Source organism: Pinus tabuliformis, chromosome J (genome assembly GCF_031772625.1).
Source record: "Pinus tabuliformis cultivar Carrire ecotype Pingquan chromosome J, CPIR1, whole genome shotgun sequence".
Taxonomy (NCBI): Eukaryota; Viridiplantae; Streptophyta; class Pinopsida; order Pinales; family Pinaceae; genus Pinus; species Pinus tabuliformis.
Window position 1 is genome coordinate 1100697 of NC_142295.1, and position 25236 is coordinate 1125932.

A 25236-nucleotide genomic window follows, 5' to 3' on the forward strand; every position below is an offset into this window, starting at 1 on the left:
CATGGTGGATTTGAAATCTTTTGACAATGCCATTTTGAGTACAATTTTACTGTATATTGGCAGAAGTTTTTTTTTTTAATCAGCAGAAGTATTTTTTTTACAGAATGCATTCAATCATCTCTATGGTAGGAATAGTTCTCACTGGCAAGGAGAACTATCCTGAATGGTCCCGAATGATAAAACACACCCTCATTTTCAATGAGTTGTGGAAAGGAGTGTGCGTCGGAGAAAGAGACAATGACCCAGTGCAGCCTACATCAGACAAAGAGCTCGTCATTTGGGAAAACAAGAATAGCAAAGCCTATGCATTAATCGCAGCATCTGTAAATGAAGAGGTGAGTCGCCATATTTCATCATATTCAACTGCCTTTGAAGCTTTACAAAAGCTGAAAGAACTCTATGACTCACATTCTGCACTTGAAGTTGTTCAGCTCATGATTAAACTCTTCACTTTTGAACTGAAAAATAATGATCCTTTTGCTCTTGCATCTGAAGTAAAATCTATAATGCATGATATCAAATTCACTAACGTTGAGCTAGATATCCCTCTTATTGTTTTCCTCAAGGCACTCTATCCTACTTATTCCAATTATCTTGAATCTTTACAAGCAAATGGAAATCTTAAAGATATAACCTTTGACTCTCTTGTGAAAAAGTTTGTTGAAAGAGATAAAGCCTTTGGAAAGAAGATAACCCATGAATCTTCTGAGGAGACTGTGTGCCTTGTTCATAAAGAAAAGCATCCTGCTCAAGATTCTACAAGAGGAAGAGGAGGACGAAGAGGAAGAAGAAGATACTTCAAAGCAGGGGGGGCAGAGATTCTCAAGGAGAAAAAGCAGACTTACATTGCATTCGCTGCAAAAGAAATGGATCACATGATGCCTCTACATGCAAGATACGATGGGACAAAATTGAATAGAAAAGAAACCAACAGAAAGGTAAAACTAATGATACAGACAAAGGTAAAGCACCTGAATCTTCTCACTATATTGAGGCACAATGTAACATCGGAGTAAATGAAGATTTGTTTAATGCTTCACTTGCTTCTTCGAAAAATGATTGGTTGCTTGATTCAGGAGCAACCTGTCATATGACTCATAGAAAATATTTTTTTGAAGATTTCACTGATAATGTTGATGGAGCAGTATACTTTGCAGATCAGTCAAAAATCAAGCCATCATGGCTTGGCACAATCAGGCTTAAACTACCTGGTCTTCCAGACTTTCTTCTGGATCATGTTCTATATCTCCCACAGCTCAAGAGAAACTTGTTGTCTTTGGTCCACATCCGCCAGCAAGGTCACTCCATTCATATGTTTGATGGCAAACTTGAGGTAAGAAAAGCTTCTGACCACTCACTTGTCATGAGGGGAATAGAAGACGAAAGGCTTCTCAAACTACAAGGAACCTCTGCTCATGCACAACATTTCTCATATATTTCTCATCATGAAGAAGGTACACTTCCATCAAGTTTATTGTGGCATGCTAGATTTGGACATTTAAACTATGACAGTCTCCGCTTATTAAAGAAAAATGGTGTTGCTGGTTTGCCTACAATTCTTAGGAAACATAAGCAATGTGATGCTTGCATTCTAGGAAAGCATAGCAAACAGTGTTTTCATGATTCACGTTTAAGAGCACATAGGAAGCTTGAATTCATTCATTCAGATTTATGTGGTCCAATGCCTGTTCCTTCTGCAAATGGAAATAAATATATCATGACATTTATTGATGATTACACCAGAATGTGTTGGGTTTATTTATTGAAGAACAAATCTGATGTCTTTCAAACATTCAAGAATTTTCATAAATGGATTGAAAATGATTCACAATCTCATATTGGCTCTATTCGCACTGATAATGGAAAAGAATATACATCAAATGAATTTGAAAACTATCTTCGCCAACATGGGATCAAACATCAAACAACTGTGCCTTATAATCCCCAACAGAATGGTGTAGCTGAAAGAATGAATAGAACAATCTTGAATATGGTACGATCCATGCTTTTCTTCAAAAATGTAAAGATAATGTTTTGGGTTGATGCTGTTCTATGTGCTGCATATATAAAGAATAGGTGTCCATCTAATGCTATAAGAAACAAAACTCCTTATGAATTGTGGTATGGACACGTTCTTTCGGTAAAACATCTCAGGATCTTCGGTTCCACCTGTTATGCTTTGATACCAAAGGTACATAGAAACAAACTTGGTGCTAGAAGTCGTAAGTGTATCTTCCTGGGGTATTCAAACACCTCCAAAGCATACCGCCTCTATGATGAAGCAAATAAAAAGTTTGTTGTATCTAGAAATGTAATTTTTCTTGAATCATCCAAATCTGACAATGTTGTTGAGCGGCAACTTGATCGCTTGGATAGATTCGCAAAAACGAAATCATTTCAAGAATTTGATAATCAGATTCCACATCTTGAAGGGGGGATTCCTATACTAGATCAACATGTGGAATCTTCTTCTGAAGAACACTCTCCCCCGAATGAAACTCCAACAACGGATGATGCTTTAAGTGATGTAATTGATAGAATTGGGAGACTCAATCTTGATTCAGTCCCAACTCAATCAACAGAGCAGCCTAGACCATCTCTGAAAGGTCCCCCAAAGTGGCTGACAAAGACATTTGAAAGTGTTCATCCTGATGAAATTGGAAAAACAGGAACCAGAAATTCAAACCGACAAAATGGAGGTGACGTAGATGACTCTAATTCACCTGTTGATATGGATGTTTCCTATGACTGTGAATTGAACTTGTCTACAGATTTTGAACCAACTTCTTTCAAAGAAGCTGCTTCTCATGATAAATGGAAAGAAGCGATGCAAAAGGAGTATGATGCCCTCATAAAGAACGACACTTGGAAGCTAGTTGATCCTCCATTTGGAACCAAACCAATTCGCTGCAAGTGGGTCTACAAGAACAAGTACAAAGCTGACGGCTCACTTGACAAGCACAAAGCTAGGCTTGTGGCAAAAGGATTTGCACAGAAGGAAGGGGTCGATTATGAGGAAACTTTTGCCCCCACAGCAAAATGGGCCACCATCCTGACACTCTTTGCACTAGCAACTCAGAACGGTTGGAAAGTCCATCAAATGGATGTAAAAATTGTCTTCTTAAATGGAGATCTAAAAGAGAATGTTTTTATGTCCCAGCCTGAAGGATTTGATGTGAAAGGACATGAACAAAACGTATGCAAACTTGTGAAGTCCTTGTATGGCCTCAAACAAGCACCGCGAGCCTGGTATGAAAAACTAACTGAGCATCTTCAGAAACTCAACTTCAATCATTTTGATCTTGATGATGCAACTTTATTTGTCAAGAAAGTTGGCAAAACAGTTGTATATCTTGTGGTATATGTATATGATCTTTTAATGACAGGGAACAATGAAAGCTACATTGCATCCATAAAGAAGGAATTGGGGAAAAGTTTTGAAATGACTAATTTGGGCTATGTTCATTACTATCTTGGCATTGAAGTAACCCAACATCCAAAATCCATATTTCTTTCTCAAAAGAAATACATTGGAGATTTGTTAAACAGATTTGGCATGACAGAGTGCAATCCTCTTTCTACTCCAATGGAACAAAACTTAAAGCTCACATCTATTGAAGGAAAGGAATTTGAGGATGCAACAAAGTATAGACAGCTTGTAGGAAGTCTCATCTATCTCACTACTACCAGACCAGACATTTCATTTGCTGTTGGAATCCTCTCTAGGTTTATGCAAAAGCCTTGTGAGGGACACTGGTCTGCTGCAAAAAGAGTTCTAAGGTACTTAAAGGGAACTCAAAACCTTGGAATCAAGTATACACAGGTGGATGACTTCAACTTAATTGGATACTCTGATTCAGACTTCGATGGAGACAAAAAAACTGGGGTATCTACTTCAAGATATGCTATGAGTCTTGGATCAGGAGTTGTCTCTTGGAGATCACGCAAACAATCAATTCCAGCAGATTCCACAACAGAAGCAGAATACGTGGCAACAGCTGAAGCAACGAAAGAAATTGTGTGGCTCAGGAAAATTCTTGAAGATTTGCAGGTAAAACAAGTACAATCAACTCCACTCATGATTGACAACACCTCTGCAATAAAGTTGGCCAAGAACCCAAAGTTCCATGATGGTACAAAGCACATCAATACTAAATATCATCTGATCTGACATCATGTTGAGGCCAAAACAATCCATCTCTGTCATTGTTTCACAAATGAGCAAATTGCAGACATCTTCACCAAAGCGCTTGGAAGAGAAAAGCTTGAAAGATTCAGAACGATGCTTGGACTCACCAACATCCCCTTCAGATTAAGGGGGGAATGTTGACACCTAGTCCTCTGCGATTGGGAGAATTTGGAATGTGAACAGTCATCAGAAGATGAACTAAGCAGTCACATTCTTTGTATATAACAATAGCTACCTAATGAAATAAATTGTATCAGTTTTCTGTCAAACTGGAGTTACTCCTGGCCCGACAAATGCTCCCTTTACGCACTTTTGGGGTGTTTTGCAAGTTGATCAAATTATAAGTTCTTCATGTCCTTTCAACGTGCTTGGAGTTGCCAATTTTTACTAATTAGGCATTCTTTACACGGTCTCCACAAAGGAGAGTCAAAAGTTTATGTTTTTCACCTTTTTCGATTTACCATAATCTAGTCTAGTAATATTTACAGAAATTGCATTTTTTTATTATGATAAAATTGTTGTTGTTTTTAATGTAAGAGAACAAAAAAACACCTTTAAATACTTTTATTACAATTTGATTGATAGAATTGTTATTTTTAATGTAACAAAACAAACAAACAAACAAAGAAAAAACAAACTAAAACAACTTTAAATCCTCTTATTACAATTTGGTTATATAATGTTAGCATATATTGTTAACATTTCCTGTCTATAAATTCATCAATCCAAAATCATCCATGCATGATTTTAGACCCAAAAATGTCGATTTCCCAAGGACTATTATTATCTTTAAATACTCTTATTACAATTTGATTATATAATGTTAGCATATATTGTTAACATTTCCTGTCTATAAATTCATCAATCCAAAATCATTCGTGCATGATTTTAGACCCAAAAATGTCGATTTCCCCAGGTCTATTATTATCCCGAGACATCGAAAAAGGACTAATTCATTATATATGTAAACTATGTTATCCCGAGCCATCGAAAACGGATTAATTTATTGTATATCTAAACTCTGTTATGTATATATCCATGTCGATGCTCAAGCCCCAATATTTTGTAAATTGTGTATATTTCAATAACAAAGTTGGACTTTTATCATTGAGAAATCATGGACTTTTACATCTTTCAATTGAAAGCGCTACCAGTCATGCTCGATGGTATATCATACTATGCAAAAGAGAGGAATTACCGTAGTTTTGTTGCTTGGGAGGCACTAAATTTTTTACTTTATTCACATGGGTTTTAATGTGCTCAGTGAGACGTTTAACACAGCTTTTCTGCTAAACTTGAATGTTTTGAAGCATGAGATTATGTACTTCAAATTGCAATATTTAAGAGTATCAACAGCAATTATAATTCAATTTATATATTTTTAAGTTCGCAATAACAAAGGGCATACAATAATCATCAACTTCATATTAATACTCTCCTGCTTTCCCTATAACATTAATTATAACACAGATTTATCACTATGCATTGCGTATTTTGGTATTAGTATAAACCTCATTCACATGTGCTTTGAGACAAAATAAAATAGGTTTTTACAGAACAACTAAAATAAGCTGAACATGGTCTGAACAAAATAGATTTTTAAAAAACAACTAAAAATGCTCAATTAAAACATAGTACTGTCAAGAGGTAAATCAAGTGAGCTTTCTTCATAAAAAGCTAGGATCAATCCTCCAAAGCTCATGATGTCATCTTAATGTGGTCAATTATGTGTTTAACTTAAGATGTATCAGTGTATCAGTGTTAAATGAGCTTAGGTGGTTTGTTCTACGCAGTGTAACTTTACTAGATGGTTTTGACAGAACATACACCCTATCACTCGATTTACCTTTGGTTTTGGAATCACTTCGTTAACAATAGGCACATAAAACATGAATTATCAACGTGATTAAACCATAACAATAAAAATATCCTTCTTAAATACGAGATTTCATTACTTAGTACAGCGGATTAGGTTTTAGGGCTTGCTACATGCTTTGGCCATAAATAAATGAATGTTTAATATTGTTATCTTACCAGACAACTGACAAATCATTAGAGAAACAAAGTTTATAACACTCCAACGCCTTTTGGGCCATGAATAATCCAGTGTGTATATCCAAAAACAAATCAAACAATCAGTCTGCATGTACATACACCTCTTATACATAAAATCCAGTCTAAGAATGCCGTAAGTTTAAGATTACTTCTGCAAGGGGGATTAAAGATGGACACAGGTGCCTCTATTTTGTCTTAAATTTTGGCTATGATCTAAACTCTTTGAGGTATGACAGCATCCCCCTCACTTCAGTATTAAACAAGCTTGTCACACTTGGACATGGCAAGAGAGTTACTTGAAAGCAATCCGACAGCTTGGATAAATCAATACCAGAACAGAAATAACTTGACAAATACCAGACCACTGACAAATCATTAGAGAAACAAAGTTTATAACACTCCGACGCCTTTTGGGCCATGAATAATCCAGTGCGTATATCCAAAAACAAATCAAACAATCAGTCTGCATGTACATATACGGTTATACCTCTTATACATAAAATCCAGTCTAAGAATGCCGTAAGTTTAAGATTACTTCTGCAAGGGGGATTAAAGATGGACACACCTGCCTCTGTTTTGTCTTAAATTTTGGCTATGATCTAAAATCTTTGAGGTATGACAGCATCCCCCTCACTTCAGTACTAAACAAGCTTGTCACACTTGGACTTGGCAAGAGAGTTAATTGAAAGCAATGCAACAGCTTGGTTAAATCAATACCAGAACAGAAATAACTTGACAAATAACTCGGAATAATAAGAAATAACTTACCACCAAACACAACAGTCGATGTAGTCATTGTCAAATTTGGTAGATCGATCAACTTGGCACCAAACACAACACCAGTCATGAGACTCGCAAGTCAATCAAGCTGATTCAAAAAGTATAATGACCTTTGTTACTAACGTTGCTTAGAGGTGACTGTCCCTTGTGGGTTCCTTTCGTTGTTATGCCCCTTTTTGAGGATTTAGTTTCACACATCTCTATGGCCATTGGCCTTTAAGAAAACTCTACCCTTCTAGAAAGCAAAAGCAGGTAACTTCTGAAACAACAACATTATTTTCAACTATTTTACAGATAGGTTGCCATAAACTTCCAAAGTCAAGATGTAGTTTGCTCTTCAATGGAATCATCCACACCTAAGTCATTAGTTCATTAAAAATGAATGCCATAACATTGCTCTGAATATTTCACTTCAGTGAACTAGCAAGGTTGCATGTAATATAGAAATGGACTCTAGACAATCTAGGTAACTTTTAGCTTAGCTTCAATATGTCTTACATATCAGAACTTCCAGTGGACATTATTACCCCGAAAAGGTAATTGGCTTGATGCAGAAAGCTTTATTCTCATGGACAAATCAAGCTGCATATACTTCTGGTGTTAACAGTGAATGGACTTATTCAACAAGGCACACCAAATATTACCTCTTTGCCAGCATCCAAAATGTCAAAAAAAATGATGGTGAAACCATGAACCAGCTCAAGAATGCCATAGCTGTAGCAGTTTCATATTTTGCACAGTGGTTCTGGGCACATTCTCTTAAATCATTTCCAATGAGAACAGTAATACCCGCTGATGCACAGGCAGCAGCAAAAGTCAACGTTGCAGTAACCTGCAATAGTGAATTTTCAGATGAGTTATTGATCAGAGAATTAGTAAATCCTGCAGCCATAATGGATCCACTGCCTGGTTCAGTAAATTTCTCCTTACCCCATCACCTACAACAAAAAGACTGACAACAAGAGAATTCCGTAGACTGCGCTTTACAAGCAATGCATATCCATCAATCAGTGCCAGTGATAAGCTCCACAAGCATTGCAAAACTGTCGCTGCCACAAGATAACTGTAAAAGATAGGCACAAAAACGAGTGATGCACTGAACTAAACCCCAAAAGCATAGAAGTAAAAGCCACAAAATTAATAGAAGACCTAACTAATAGGCACAAAAACAAGCGATGTAGTGGACTAAACCCCAAAATCATATTCTATCTAAAAGCACAAAGTTGATAGAAGACATCACTTACAGGTTTTGTCAAACATCACATCCAAATCCAACAATAAGTTAAAGGAATCATATGGAGCTCTTCTCCCAGTCTAAGCATCATGCCACTCACTCCTTTGAAATGTAGCCCACTTCCAACCAAAACAAATGGTCATTTACATTCAGATTTCTGCTAACACCCTTTCTGGAAAAATTCTTTATACATATAGGTGCTATAAGTTATGTGCAATGCTTGGACACATGGCTGTGTATGATGTATATGCAATGATCCAACCAAGCAGTATTCTAGAGTCCTATGTCACACAGTTCAGGTTTGAGTTTGGATTCGACAACAATTAGGCTTGATTTGAATTCAAATTTTCTGATAAGGTTAGGATGAGGTTCGCAATTAAGTTCAGTCATATATATTTTATTTCTCTCATGTAGCAAAGCACCTCACCCTCCAGGCCCATAGGCAAGGATAAGATATTCCATAGGACTCAAGGGCATACAACAACAAGGCTCATAGTCATGAGCTCAACATGTCACTTGTGGGAATGAACCTGTGTGGCAAGGACAACAATCATTCCTCACAACCACCTGAGATAATCATACATATATATATGTGTGTGTGTGTGAAATCGATATCAAATGTAATAAATATATCTGATATATTATTTAATTTACATAATTATTGATGATCTAATTCACATATCTTTAAGTTTTAACTAATATAACAAAATTTATATATATTAAATTTCATATTTATTTTATAAAGCATTATTTAAGCTTATAGTACAATATAAATAACTTGCATAATTAATATTATATTTATATAATATATTAAATAATTAATTAAAATAGATTAATGTGTTCCTAATTGGTAATTTAATGATTGATTTATGTGCATATGATCGATGAGCCATTCAGTAGTTGCAGTCAATTGACCGGTTAATTTGTTTGCGGAGATAGGGGTTGTAGCTTCCACAATAATTCCATTGGTAATTCGACATGCAAGTTCGATGTGCATTTATTTAATCACTAATTCGATGCATCAGTTCAAGATTCATCCAATCAAATGCTAATTCGACTAGTAAATTGGTGATTCGGCACCAAATTTCAAACTTCATGAATGAAATCTCATGAATGCAACAACTCAAGCTAGAAATCAAATCCAACGAATGGGGCGACTTAAGGTAAAAGTGAAACCAGGTGAATGTTAACTTGGGGCCTGAGCAAACCTAGACATTTTTTTGAGGTTCATTGAATTTTGAATCTCAAGGTTCGAATTCGGACAACCTTGTGACACGCACCATCATTGCACCAAGAAAACTGAGTTGCACTCTACAACCCATTATGGATGAGATTCATCCAGTCTGTGTGTGTAATGCTTATAAACTGAAAAAAGAAGTTGAGACCCCTAATATTAAAAAAAAAGGACCGCCCATTAATTACCATAGTGTTAACAAAGATATATAATAATAGAATAAACTAAGGCATAGATCTATCTGAACCCCAATTTTTTTTTAGCACTTAGAGGTTTGTGTGTTGGTTTCTTTATTATCCCTCTCAATGCTTAATAGATCCAGGTTAAGATGGATCTATGCTTCATTGAAAAGTCAATCCCATTGAAAACAGTCCTAGATAGTGCTTTTTTATAGACATGGCCATAGTTTTAAAACATAGAACCGGTCTTCCATTTGGCCACCTACCAAACCAGGTTTCAACTTGGACTCAAATTAACTCAGATTCAACAAACCAATTTTTAAAATAACACATAAAATACTTAATTTTTAATGAAAAAAATACTTTTAAGATCTCAAACATGATTCCAAACCATTAGCGACAAAATATGGAAAGTTTGCTCATCTATATACAATGTAAGGGTGAATATATGAAAATGGCACCAAATGCAATACATATCAACAACAAACTACATAATCAATGATACTTTAAATGACCTCTACAGTGCAAAACCATGCTAGAAGCTATTGGGCCATTGGCCTACTACAAATCATTGATCAATATGATCATTCATCAAACTCATCCCCACCATTAGAATTAGGATCATCAGCAAGAGCTACATAAAAATCATATGCGTAAAAGTCTTTAAACTCCTCAGGGACATCTGCAATCTCAGTGGTAGTAGTAGTAGTAGGCTTGCCAAAAGCACTGTGAAAATTCCTAACCCAGAATCCCTACTGCAATACATTAATGTTACTTCTCCTACTTGATTAAATCATACAAGATATTTACTGTCTTCTATGGTAAATTTCTAAGTAAATACATCTGCAGGCTTCACTTAATTAATATATTTGCGGAAACAAAATATTGAGCAAGAAAGAACAACGCAACACATAGGACAGTTATTTTTGGACAAATAGTCCCCGGAAATACCCAATGCGGGAAAACCGGTGCAGCAGTGCTGAGGGTTTATTATTATTAAGCAGTAACAAAATCTGAATACAACCCTGGATGCCCTCCTGGCAATCCAGTTAGATTGAAATAAACTAGCAGAAGCTTTGTGAGTTTACCTCACACAATCACTATGAAAAGTCTCAGTTGTTCCAGCTACTAGATGAGATGCCCCTGGCAAGCTCTGCGCTCCCTCTACGTCGTCCCAAAGTCAACCCTTTCAAGCACTACGTCACCCAGCTGGGAATTCGATCAGAAGCCCAAAGTCACTACTCTCAGCCTCTCGGTCTCACACCCCGGCTTCCGGCTGCTGAAACTGACCCTATGCTCCGATTTTCGACTTTCTCTATCTGCCTCTGCATCACTTTCACGTGGCCCTTTTGGGCCTGCATCAGCCTCTGCGTCAAGGCCTCAGATCACTTACTACCTCTTTGCTGATGTATCTCCAGTTGAGAATCTCCCTCTCCAGAAGCTGCTATCCCTGCCCCTCAACTACAAGAGATTCCTTTAATCGATTTTTCCTCTTGAGAACTTCTCACTTCAGAAAATCGATTTTCTCCATCTTTGTGTGTTTTCCAAATGACCCTCAAGCCCCTTCTTATATCTTCCTGTTGGACAACCAACAGCCTAGATTAAAACATAATCAAAGGCTCAGATCGTTTCGAATTGATCCATGGATTTTTCTAGAAGTTTCACCCCTGATTAGATTAATACCCATTAATATTTTAATTTTCCTAAGTTTAGACTTAGGAACCCCATTAAAAATATTAATTATTTTAATAAAATCACTTTTGGGTGGAATTTCCCAAAATTTGAGGCTCAGAGCACATCTGATGCTACCCCAAATCAACACTCCCTCTTAGCAAAGAATGTGCTCTAGCAATACACTGCCACTCTGCACACTGCTCTGACTCTAAGCATCGTCTCTGCGCTACTGATGTCTAACGTATTGTCCACCAACCACTGCATTGTCGCTGTTGTATTGTTGCCTTTGACACTGCCACTGCCAATGCTACATTCGTACTACAGCTCCCTCTCAAATTTTGCATCTGTTATGCTGCTAGCACTGCCATTGCTAACACTGCATCCACACTGCAACTCAGTTGCTGAGAGAAGCAACTAAAAACACCCACAACTGGACAAGTATCTAGTGGCTACTCCTCGGTGCTGACATCCTGACTGTTGCTAGTCCCATTCTACCTCCTTGCACTGCACTACTGAAGCTTTGCACTGTGCCTCCTTGCACTGTTGCCTCACTGCTTTGCTTTGCTCAGTCTCTGGCTCTCCTAGCCACTACATATGTCGAATCAACACTCCACGGTACTAATTGAAACTCCACCATCTCACTACTCCTGATCATGGGCTCCCGTAGCAAGGTGATGATCCAAGAGGTGGGCTCCTCAAGGATCCTGCCCATCTGTTGTCCTCCTGACTATAGTTCTATATCAACCCACCTCCCTCCTTGAGGTATCTCGGTTGTCATAGCGAACTCCTCCTCGTCAATCTTCGCGGATGCAACCTTGGGATCATGCTTCTCATCCTTGTCCTTTTTCTTCGAAGGACATTGGGATGCATAATGGCCCATCTTGCCACATCTGAAGCACTTTACCTTGGAGACGTCCTTCTTTCGTTTATGTTTCCCTTGTTGTCCCTTCGATGTAAAGGTTGTGTTATCCTCTTCCTCTACTCCAGGCTTCGATCCATTGCTGCTACTGCTCTCGTCAAGTTTTACCTTGAGCATGTCTCTCCTCATCTCTTCTTGTTTCAAATTTGCCCACATCTCGTCCCAATTTGGCAATGCTGCTCTACGCAGGATACTTTGGACAAAGATCTACCAATCATCTGAGATGGAATTTAGAGCCAGACTCACTAACTTTGAGTCTTGAGGTGTATGTCCCGCAACTGACAGCTCATCACGGGTCTCCTTCAATTTCGTAAGGAACGGATCCACTCGCTCCTCCTTCTACATCTGAGCAGATCTCAACTTCTGCTCTAAGTACATCTTTCGTTGCTCGAAAGATCCCTGATATAGTGTGGCCAAGGCATCCCACATCTCCTTAGTGGTCCCTTTGCTTGCAACATGGCACACCACATGATCCTTAACTCCATCCAGGATCATCCTCTTCGCCTTAGCCATCTCAATTCTATACTTCTTCAGCAGATCTGCATCTGCTGGGACAGCTACCACATTATCAACGTACATCTTGAGGGCATGCTCATCTAGCAGTAAGGTCATCTTAGCCTTCCAGATGGCATAGTTGGGAGCCCCGTCCAACTTGTCCTGATCCCTCAAGCCACTAGTTTCCATCTCCTCCGAAAACTATCGAACTGCTCCGTCTTTTTCCCTATTGTGTAGCTCCTGGGCTGACTTACACACTCCCTGATGGATCTTGGTATGCTATTGTTCCTCTACTACTCAGCAAATGAAAAATGTTGATTTCCTCGGCAAGAAATCACTGAGGAAGTATTCCCTCACTATGCTCTGCTACTTCTTTCTTCTGACGTATTTTCAACCCGAAAAAGTTGCCTATTGAAAAATTTGCGTCCACCAACTGCTCTTCACGCTGAGGCTCAGCGTTGCTCCCTCTGCCACGGCAAAATTCGAACTGGAAGTTCTTTCTCTCCGTCAACTCACTCGGAGAGAAGCTACCTCGAATTTTCGATCCTCCAACTAGAACTGCACAAACCCTTTGGGGTTTCGACTTGTTGCCTCCTACAGCTTTTCGATTTCCCCTCCTATTCAGCGCTAGGGTTTCTAGTTCTGCTCTTCTTGTCTCTCCTGCACTAGCTCTGATGCCATGTGAAAATTCCTAACTCGGAATCCCTATTGCAGCACACTAATGTTACTTCTCCTACTTGATTAAATCATACAAGTTATTTATTGTCTTCTACGGTAAATTCCAAAGTAAATACATTTGCAGCCTTCACTTAATTAATATATTTGCGGAAACAAAATACTGAGCAAGAAAGAACAATGCAACACATAGGACACATTTATTTTTGGACAAATAGTCCCCGAAGAAACCTAATGCGAGAAAACCGATGCAACAGCTCTAAGGGTTTATTATTATTAAGCAGTAGCAAAATATGAATACATCTTTGGATGCCCTCCCGGCAATCCAGTTACAGAGAAATAAATTGGTAGAAGCTTTGTGAGTTTACCTCACACAACACTGAGAAAAGTCCCGGTTGTTCCGGCTACTGGATGAGACGCCCTTGGCAGGCTTTGTGCTTCCTCTACTTTGTCCAAGCATCAACCCTTTCAGGCACTACGTCACCTAGCTGGGAATCCGATCAGAAGCCCAGAGTCACTGCTCTCAGCCAATGTTGCACAAAGCGCGATCGGGATTTAATCGGCGCCGGGAAAAAAGCGGAAAAAATCGACAAAAGCGGGAAAAAAGCGGAAAAAAGCGGGAAAAAAGCGTTTGGCACAAAAATATTCATTTTTTTTCATTTTTTTTCAATTTTTTTAATATCTAAACCATCTACAACATAAAATAAATACATTGACACATAAATATGATAAAAAAACTAATATATAAGATGTTTAATATCATTTCTAGCGCTAAAATCACACATAACATTGAATCATGTCCTGAATAGTAAGTCCTGAGTCCCAAGTCCAACTCAGCCTCAAAATATCAACAAAAAATATGATAATGTATCTCATCATGTCATAATGTCATATACAATAAAATGAAAGTCTAATCCTATTGATTTCCTCTGCCCCTCTTGCGAGAAAATGGCACAGCTTTCTCTTTCCCTCTAGATGTAGAAGCTGGTGCCTGTGCTGGTGGAAATGGCAGTGGAGTCTGACGTGCTCTAGAAGCTGAAGAACTAGTAGTAGCAGCTACAGGAGGCTTAGGTGGACGGAGACCACGTCCTCTACTGGTGGTAGTGGTAGCCCGGGTAGCCCGGGTAGGCGGTGTCACCTCCTCCTCCTGCTCCTCCAACTCCTCCTCCTCCTGCTCCTGCTCCTGCTCCTCCTCCTCCTCCCCCTCCTCCTCCCCCTCATCCTGCACTAACCAATCCTCAGTGGGATCCATGAGAGGCCTCTCGGTCTCAACCCTCCATTCAGCAGTGGTGTCAATCCCATCCAATGAGATGGCTTCCGTATCAGGTGTCTTACTCTTCTCTAGTTGTCTCACCCACAATCGAAGATTGTAGTAGACATAGACCATGTCATTAAGTCTATGGGACTCCAACCTGTACAAAGTTCATGAAATAATAATAAATAATTAATATTATAAAAAAAATATTGTTTAAAACTTTAATGAATTCAAAAATTTATTTGGAAATTTGCAATATTTTAAATGTTTAAGTGTTAACCTATTGCGCTTCTTGTTGTGTATTTTTTCAAATACACTCCAATTGCGCTCACATCCCGAGGAGCTGCATGTTTGGCTGAGGATGCGTACGGCAAGATTTTGCAAAAGGGGTACTCTGCCACCATACATCTTCCACCATGCGTCTACAACAAAATTACAAATAAAATTTTAAATAAACATAAGAAAAAAATGGAATTTGAAGAAACAATGAAATTTGAAAGTTGAAACAAAGTTACAAAGTACATACTACAAACTAAAAAATACCTGGCATTTTAATCGTCCTATCAATGACAGCCATCTCAAAGCCAAATGTGCCACCTGACAACTTATATTGCTCAATTTGTCTAGAGATCTCCATACGTTCTTCTGGAGATCTCACCATCTTCTAGACACAGGTTAATAATCCTTCCACGACCTCAACATCAAAATTAAACCCACATGCATAAGAAAATGCAGGGTTCAGGAAAAGCCCAGCAGCATGAATGGGACGATGGAGTGTGTTGTTCCATCGCTCATCAATGACTTCCCATAGAAGGAGTTGTCTCTGAAACCCATCATCTCCCTTATCATCATAGTAGGACCGAATGGCTTCTTTGGCCCTGTCCATGGCTTCATACAAATAGCCCATTGCGGGCTTCTCACCATCAACCAACCGAAGAACCTTTACCAAAGGTTCTGTAACAGCGCACACCTCCTGCACTCCCGCCCAAAAGTCTTCCTGGTATGAAACTAGTCTGCAGATGGCCTCTCCTTCTGGTTTGCGGCTCATTGACGAAGCACGCCACTCCTCTGAAAGAAACATTCTCTTCAAATCCCACATAGAATTCAAGAGGGATTGAAGAGATATGAAACTCGTCGCAAACCGTGTAATGGCGGGGCGCACCAACTCTTTGTTGTTGGTGCATTTTCTCATCAAGCTAAGCACAGATGTGTGATTGTAAATAAATTTTGTGATGCTTTTTGATGAGTCAACAACCTCTTTGACAAAGGGAATTTTCCCTATGTCCTCTAACATCAAATCAATACAATGGGCAGCACAAGGTGTCCAAAATAAAGCAGGATGCCTGTCCATAAGCATTCTACCAGCAGCAACATAATTTGCAGCATTGTCTGTTATGACTTGGACAACATTTTCTGCACCCACCTCCAAAATAAACACATCCAGCAAATCACATAAAGTTCTTGCATCTTTGATTTGATGAGTTGCATCAACAGATTTGATAAACATAGTCCCCTTGGGACAACTAACCAAGAAGTTTATAAGGGTTCTCCCCTTTTGGTCAGTCCAACCATCTGACATAACAGTGCATCCTGTTTGTGCCCATGATGCCCTAAAATCCTCCAATCTTTGGGTGCAGTCACGCTTTTCATCTTGAAGAAGCCGGCCTCTGAAATCATGAAGAGAAGGGATTTTGTACCCCGGGCCAACACTGGCAATAGCATCAACAGTAGGTTGGAAAAATGGATTACTCCTTACAATGCTGAAAGGAATATCACTCCAGAGGAGAAATTTTGTCATCAACTTGTCAGCTTGTTCTTTTTCAGTTCTTTTTAGCATTGAACCAATAGTTGGTTGTGAACCAGGTGTGGTTCGAGGAACAAAATATGATGATGCAGCTACCGGATTGACTGACGCTGCAGTAGAACCAGTGCCACTTGGCCCACTTCCTTCAACTGACCTTTTTAGTTGCCTTTTGAGTTCTTCTTTGGCATCTCTAGTGTGCTCTAATTCTCCCAATGCTCTCATGGCTTTTTGGATAATTTCAGCATTTGTATTTAGACAGGGCCCCACATCATGTCCAGGGATTTGTGCAAGGTGGAACTTCAACCTGTACACCCCCCCGAATATTTCCTTTCCACACAACTTGCAATACAAGTTTTGTCTATCATTCGGAGTTTTAGGGTCACCATATTCCCAGAAAGGATCCAATTTCCTTGGCATGTTTGTTTTTGAATTTTGAATTTGCACAATGCAAACCTATGGAAAAAAAAGGATTAGGAAATAGGAATTTAGGATTACATAATACAAATTACAATTTAGCATTTGCAAAATTACAAGTTAATTATTTCCAAAATCCCAATTTCTAAACCCAAGTTACCCAACCAAATGCCAATGGCAAATGCCAAAAAACAATGAAAATTCAAAAAAAATAAACAATGTTTAAAAAAAATGAGAAAATAAAAATAAAAAATTGGTTTTCATAGTCATAACAAATTACCCATCCCAAATCAATGAAAAATTTCAAAAAAATCTTTAAAAACAATGAAAACCAAAGTTTTTATAGAAGCAAAACCAAAAAAAATTAATCTACATACCTCTTTTATGGACAAATTGGTGATCTTGGCTTGGATTCCTCCTAAAAACGCTTGGATTCGCTCCCAAATCCGACGGAAACCCTTCAGCTCCTCTCCCTCACCTCTTCTCCTCCTCCTCCGCGCGGCGACAGCACAATGAATTAAAAAAAAATCGAATTTGCCATATAAAACCCCGCTGCCCGCGCCTCCCGCGATTTTTTGCGTAAAAATCTCGCGATATTTTCAAAAAATCGCGATTTTTTCGATAAAAATCGGTATAAAAAAAAAAGTGGCGATTTTTATCCGTAAAAATCGCGATTTGATCGGGCAGATGAAAAAATCGCGATTTTAACAACACTGCTCTCAGCCTCCCGGTCTCACACCCCAACTTCCAGCTGTTGAAACTGACCCTATGCTTTGATTTTTGACTCTCTCTTCGCCTCTACGTCACTTCTGCATGGCCCTTCTGGCCCTGCATCAACCTTTGCATCAAGGCCTCTGGATCACTTACTGCGTCTCTCTGCTGATGTATCTCCAGCTGAGAATCTCTCTCCAGAAGCTGCTATCCTTGCCCCTCAACTGCAAGAGATTCCTTCAATCGATTTTTCTTCTTGAGAACTTCTCACTTCAGAAAATCGATTCTCCATCTCTCTGTGTGTTTTCCAAATGACCCTCAAGCCCCTTCTTATATCTTCCAGTTGGACAACCAACGACCTAGATTAAAACATAATCAAAGGCTCAGATCGTTTTGACTTGATCCATGGCTTTTTCTAGAAGTTACACCCCTGATTAGATTAATACCCATTAATAGTTTAATTTTCCTAAGTTTAGACTTAGGAACCCCATTAATAATATTAATTATTTTAATAAAATCACTTTTGGATGGAATTTCCCAAAATGCTTTATGGGTTCTTTGGAATACCTATGCCCAAGCCTCCTTGCAAAATTTGAGGCTTGCAGCACATTTGATGCTACCCCAAATCAACAAGCACAAGTTATTCGAGTTGCACAACTAGACTTTGCATGTGCTATGCTTGGTGCTTCGCTTCTTTTAGCTCTTAATTCAACTACTAGATTTGCATTAGGATCAAACAAAAAACCTACCCACCCACCCACCCCGCCAAAAAAAAAAAACAAATTCCATGACTTCAGTATCAAACTTTGTTGGTTGAGTCTCCTCTACCAATTCCAATACCGAAGCAATATCATCTGATGCAATGGGATCTATATTAGGTATTTTGACATGCAACCGCTAGTATCTTAGTTAGAGGTTGCATTGCATGAAGATGAGATCATTTCATTGTTTTTGTTCCAAACAATTTCTCTTCTTTGTGTGAATTTGTTCAAAAACAAACCAATTGCACTCACACCTAGCACTACAAACTTTTGCAATTGAGGACATTGGCTGCCAAATGACTTCCACCAATGTGTTGCACAGACAAATACTAAAGTTAGTTCACTATTCAACAATTTAGATTGGGAGTTTGGCTAATAAATCAAGATACCTGTGGCCCTAGTGAAAGTGCTAATCTATCGATCTATTGCCCGCTGCTCGAACTCATCAAGGACCTTACACTCCAAGCATTCATACAACCCATCTTTGACCTCCCAAGTGTGATCCTCTCCTAACCAAGCTTTGTAATGATACCTTGGTTTTAGGAAATAACCAATTGCGTGTATAGGGTGATGGGAGTTGATTGTTCCTTTTGTTATCAATGATCTTTGAAATAGGCCCATACTTACCTACTCTATCCTTATAGGTTTCTTGTATCTACTCATTTGCTTGATCTATAGCCTCATAATGTATCCCATGTCCAATTTTTCCCCATCCACCAGCAACAACACCTTTGTTGATTTCTGGTAGCATCGAATGTGCTCTAAGTCTCAAAATTTGTAGGGAGGCTTGGACACATGTATTCCACAATACCCAGAAATCGTTTTGGAAATTCCACCCGGAGACAGTTTTATTAAAATAATTAATTATTTTTAATGGGACCCTAAGTCTAAACTTAGGAAATTAAAATAATTAAAGGGTATTAATCTAACTGTGGGTAAAACTTCCAGAAGAAGATGAAGATCAAGTCCAAATAATCTAAGCCATCGATTAGAATCTAATCTGGGTCATTGGTTCTCAACTGGAGGATTATAAAGACTTTGATAGCCATTTGGAAAACACACCAAGCAGATACTCAGTTACCCGAGTAAAATCGATTTTCTCACTGGCTGAAGTTTGGCAAGAGGAAATCGATTCAAAGGGAGAGTTGAAGGTGAGGAGGAGAGAGAGGGTAGCAGCATCAGTGAGGAGTGCAAGAGCAGAAGACGTGAAGCAGAGAAAGGACAGCGCAAAAGCTATGACGCAGAGGGACAGCGCAGAAGCTAACGCTGGGACTGCATAGTCCTCACGCAGAAACTAATGCAGTGACACGAAGAGGGGGCAGCAAGTCCTCTCTTGGATCAGAATCTTGTTGGGAAGTGTGAGAGAACAGTCAATAAATTTCTCACAGAGATTTGTCTTCTATTTTGCTAGTTGTATCTTGTACATGAGATTTTTGTTGAAAATTAATAAAGAAACCCTCATCTGCGGCACCGGTTTTCTCGCATTGCGTTTTTGCAGGGACAATTGTCCAAAAATAATTGTCATTGTGATTATACTTGTGCTAGTATTTTTCCTTGCATTTAATTTCTGCAATATTTTAATTGTGAAGGTTGCAGTAGAATTTATTTCGACATTTGTCATAGAAACACTGTGAATAACTTATTTCTAAATTAATAAGTAGAAGAAATAATATCAATCAATGCAGTTGGATTTCTACTTGGAAATTTTCACTTGGTATCGAAGCACAGATTGTAAGCAAAAGAGCTCAGAAGCAGAGAGGAAAAGGATTTCGAAATTACTGCAGAGGCAGCAATTCAAAACCCCAGAGGCAACACAGTTCGAAGGCCAAGGAGGACGAAGTTTTGAGGAGAAATCGATTTCTCTGAGTGAGTCGACAGAGAAATTCAATCTCCAGATCGAAGCTTACCAGAGGCAGAAGGGAGTAGCGTATTTTTCCTTGCAGAGCAGATCTTCAGCTGGGACGCAAATATTTTGCAGCAGTTGCTAGGGCAGAAAAGCATCAGAAATCGATAGGAAAATAGCACAAAGAAGGATGGAAAATCAAGATGTCTCTAGATTATCTTCTAGATTAGAAGAAGAATTCGCATGTTTGGCAAGTTCAGCGTCAGCAGATGTTTGGTACATTGATAGTGGGCCTTCAAACCATATGGCTGGAGTACGAGAATATTTCTCGAGATATCAAGAACAGCAAATAGACTTCCAGATTACTATGGGAAACAGAACGAAGTGTACTCCAGTAGGGAGAGACACCATGGCATTTCAGACGGAAGTAGGAACCAGCATCCGAGCCACTAATGTTTTGCATGTGCCCAAGTTAGGAATGAATATGATTTTAGTGTCTCAGTTGTAGAACAAGAGATACGATGTATACTTCATTGGAAAGAAAGTATATGTCAAACATCCAAACTTGAAGAGAAGAGACAAATTGGAGCTCGAAGCAACAGACTGTATAGGTTGCAGCTCGAGTCTCCAATGGCACTAATAGGCAACAATCTTAATGGTGAAAAGGAGTTGAATGAGCTATGGCACAGGGGAATGGGCACTTACACCATGGACCACTAAGGATGCTCAAAGAGTCTGTTACAGGAGTTCCAAATTTTAGTACTGAGCATGATGATATATGCAGAGGATGCATACTAGGGAAGTATGCTAAAGCAGCGTTTTCCAGGAGTAAAAACAAAGCAGAGTGTGTATTGGGATTGATACACTCAGATATTTGTGGTCTAATGTCCACAAGAGCTCTTAGTGGTGGCAAATACTTCGTCACCTTTATTGATGATCACTCTAGAAAAACTTGGATCTATTTCTTAAAGACCAAGGATGAGGTCTTTGATCGGTTCAGAGAGTTTAAGGCTCTCGTTGAGAACATGACAGGGAAAAAGATAAAGGTATTGCGTTCAGATAATGGTGGAGAATATACGGACAAAGACTTCACAGGTTTCTGCACAAAAGAGGGCATCAAAAGAGAATGGACAACTCCATATAATCCAGAGCAGAATGGAGTAGCAGAGTGTAAGAATAGAACTATTGTTGGGGCGACAAAGGCTATGTTGTATGATCAGGATTTGCCTAGATTCTTATGGGCAGAAGCTTGCAACACAACGGTGTATATCCAGAATAGAACTCCTCATAGAGCTTTGGGGAAGAAAACGCCCGAAGGTGTCTTCACAGGGAAGAAGTTGGAAGTCAATCATCTCAGAATATTCGGAAGTGTGGCATATTATCACATTCCAGACGAGAAGCGTAGTAAACTGGATCAGACTACAGAAAAGGGGTACCTCGTAGGATATAACGAGACCTCGAAGGCATACATAATCTACATTCCTAGTAACAGGAAGATTGCAGTAAGACGGGATGCGAAGTTCATGGAGGATAGAGCTTTTAGGAAATCCCGAGAGATGCCAGCAGAAGATCAGTCAATATATATTCCTTTAGTCCAGCAACAGCAGGGGCAGCAAGGAGGACAAGCAAGATGACAGACACCTGGAACTAGCACAATGACCAGTACTAGTATTTCCTCAAAAGAAGGAAATCCAAGTAGTTCCCAACAAGTGGAATAGCAAGAACAAGAGGGGGATTTGATCGAGCCTCCCACCATTAGTTGCAAAACCAGTAGAGAAGTACGACAGACATTGAGGGACGCAGAGGAGTTTATCGTAGCTCCTAGAACCAAGAAGAGATAGCGTAGACAACCTGACAGGTACCAAGCCTTGGTAGCACAAGTTGAAGAACCCTCTAGCTTTCAGGAAGCCGCACAACACCAAGTATGGGTGGATGCCATGGTAGAAGAGTATATTTCTATCATAACGAATGATGTCTGGGAAGGAACACCTAGGCCAGAGGATAGATTAGTTGTAGGATGGATCTACAATATTAAGTATGTTGCAAATGGCAGTATAGAGAAGCATAAGGCTAGGTTCGCAGCAAAGGGGTACGCACAAAAAGAAGGAATAGACTATGAAGAGACCTTCGCCCCAGTAGCCAGATATACCTCTATCAGATCCGTTATATCCCTAGCAGCTCAAATGGGATGGGAGATTCACCAAATGGATGTCAAGACAACATTCTTGAACGGGGTGATAGAAGAAGAGGTGTATATAGAACAACCCGAAGGCTTTGAAACTCATGAGAAGAGAACTCATGTATGTAAGTTAAAGTAAGCCTTGTATGGGCTCAAGCAGGCACCCAGAGCATGGTATGGTCAGACTGATAGTTACTTGCGGCAAATGGGATTCATCAAGAGTGATGTTGATCCCAATCTCTACTATCTAATGGTGGAGAATGAGCTGCTTATTCTGGTATTCTATGTGGATGACGTGTTTTTAACAGGGTCATCTAGGCTCATAAAGGATTGGAAGAAAAATCTTGAAGCAGAATTCGACGTAAGGATATGGGGTTGATGCATTATTTTCTAGGGTTGGAAGTATGGCAGAAGGATGGGAAGATCTTCCTTGGACAAGGAAGATATGCTACAGAGATTCTGAATAGATTCAAAATGCAGGATTGTCGGCCCATGGCTACACCCATGATCACCAACTGGAAGAAAATAGATGCATCAAGAGAAAAGGAGGTGGACCCCACCTTGTACAGACAACTCACTGGGTCACTCATGTATCTGGTCAACACTAGGCCAAACATTTGCTTTGTTGTCAACAGCCTTAGTCAATTCATGGTGGAACTGAAAAGGGTGCATTGGGCAACAGTTAAGCACATTCTTAGATATGTGCATGGAATAGTGGGATATGGGGTGAAATACACCCAAGAAGATGACGTCAGATTGAATGGATTCACAGATGCAGATTAGGCAAGAAGTTAAGTAGACCGGAAAAGTACCTCCGGGTATTGCTTCAGTGTTGGATCAGGAATGATCTCTTGGTGCAGCAGGAAGCAGAAGTTGGTAGCTCTAAGCTCAGCAGAAGCAGAATATATGGTGGCCAACACAACTACGTGCGAAGCTATATGGCTTAGAAAACTGCTTGTGAGTTTGTTCAAGAAAAGGATGGAGGCAACCAATATTTTCTGTGATAATCAAAGTTGTATTAAACTCTCTAAGAATCTAGTATTTCATGATCGGTCAAAACACATTGATATCAGATGTCACTTTATCAGAGACTGTGTTCAACGTGGGGCAGTACAGTTGCAGTATGTCTCCACAGGAAATCAGGTAGCAGACGTACTCACAAAATCTCTAGGAAGAGCTAAGTTCATCTAGTTCAGGGAGCAGATGGGTATGGTAGAGAATCCATTTCAGTAGCAAAAACAAATGGTTTCTCAGTTGCAGTAGCAGAAAGTTGCAGTATAGGTGTAGTGTTGGCAGTGGCAGAGTCAGCAACAATATGGAAGCAGCATTTGCGCAGTACTTGGTGGGTAGTGATGTCAAACATTAGCAATGGAGAGGGAGATGTTACAGAATAGGGTGATGCTTCAGCAGGGTGCATTGCTAAAGCACATTCCTCGCTAACGAGGGTTGATTTATAGTAGCATCGGATGTGCTATAAGTCTCAAAATTTGCAGGGAGGCTTGGACACATGTATTCCACAATACCCCGAAATCGTTTTGGGAAATTCCACCCGGAGGCAGTTTTATTAAAATAATTAATTATTTTTAATGGGACCCTAAGTCTAAACTTATGAAATTAAAATAATTAAAGGGTATTAATCTAACTGTGGGTGAAACTTCTAGAAGAAGATGAAGATTGAGTCTAAATGATCTGATCCATTGATTAGAATCTGTTGGTTCTCAACTCGAGGATTATAAGAAGGACTTTGATGGGCATTTGGAAAACACACCAAGCAGATACTCAGTTACTTGAGTAAAATCGATTTTCTCACTGGTCGAAGTTCAGCAAGAGGAAATTGATTCAGAGGGAGAGTTGCAGGTGAGGAGGAGAGAGAGGGTAGCAGCATTAGTCGGGAGTGCAAGAGTAGAAGACGCAGAGCAGAGAAGGGCCAACGCAGAAGCTGTGACGCAGAGGGGAAGCGCAGAGGCTAACGCTGGGACTGTGTAGTCCTCACACAGAAGATGACGCAACGAGATGGAGAGGGGGCAGCAGGTCCTCTCTTGGATCAGAATCTCGCCAGGAAGTGAGAGAATTGTTAGTAAATTTCTCACAGAGATTTCTCTTCTATTCTGCTGGTTGTATCTTGTACATGAGATTTTTGTTGAAGATTAATAAAGAAACCCTCATCTGTTGCACCGGTTTTCCCGCATTGGGTTTTTCTGGGGACAATTGTCCAAAAATAACTGTCATTGTGATTATACTTGTGCTAGTATTTTTCCTTGCATTTACTTTCCGCAGTGTTTTAATTGTGAAGGCTGCAGTAGAATTTATTTCGATATTTGCCGTAGAAACACTGTGAATAACTTATTTCTGAATTAATAAGTAGAAGAAATAATATCAGTCACTGCAGTTGGATTTCTATCTAGAAATTTTCACAACCTTAACAAGGTGCTCACCAAATTTCTAATCTCTAATTCTTTTTTCCAAAGGTGTTGTCAAAAACCTTTTTTTGGGGGTGTCTTTTCCACATCTGTCTGTAGGCCCATTGAGATACATTCCAATCATCACTAAAAACCATTTTTTGCAAGTTTTGTGCTTGAGAAATGAGAGATTGCAACGTGAGGAAGTGAATTGCAAATCTTGTGATGGTACGCCTAACAAGCTCCTTGCCCCTGATGTTTTTCCTGATTAGGATCAATACCAATGAGTGGTTGTAGATATATTTTGTGATACACTTGGTATGCTCTATAGCGTTCTTTACCCAATCCACTTTTCCTATGTCCTCAAGCATGGCGTTCATGCAATGTGCATGACAAATGTGGTCCTATGTTTGGACTCTAGCATTCTTCCAACAAG

General features: G+C 39.3%; 2 protein-coding genes across 2 annotated transcripts in view; both read right to left on the bottom strand.

The window, feature by feature from the left end:
• Positions 1-7277: 7277 nt before the first annotated feature.
• The window catches only part of LOC149225115 (CASP-like protein 5A1), a 57940-nt gene continuing 39981 nt past the window's right edge, over positions 7278-25236 (bottom strand). The window contains exons 2-3 of the mRNA XM_089376918.1: positions 7955-8087; positions 7278-7856 (exon numbers count right to left, since the gene is read on the bottom strand). Coding sequence (XP_089233044.1) covers positions 7665-7856; positions 7955-8087 — 325 coding nt within the window. The 3' untranslated portion in view covers positions 7278-7664. The remainder of the gene's footprint in view (positions 7857-7954; positions 8088-25236) is intronic.
• On the bottom strand, positions 8045-17084 carry LOC149225116 (uncharacterized). Its single transcript, XM_089376917.1, has 2 exons — positions 14970-17084; positions 8045-14846 (listed from the first exon to the last, which is right to left on the bottom strand). Exon 1 carries the CDS (start codon positions 16908-16910, stop codon positions 15354-15356), a length of 1557 nt encoding a protein of 518 aa, XP_089233043.1. The 5' UTR covers positions 16911-17084; the 3' UTR covers positions 8045-14846; positions 14970-15353.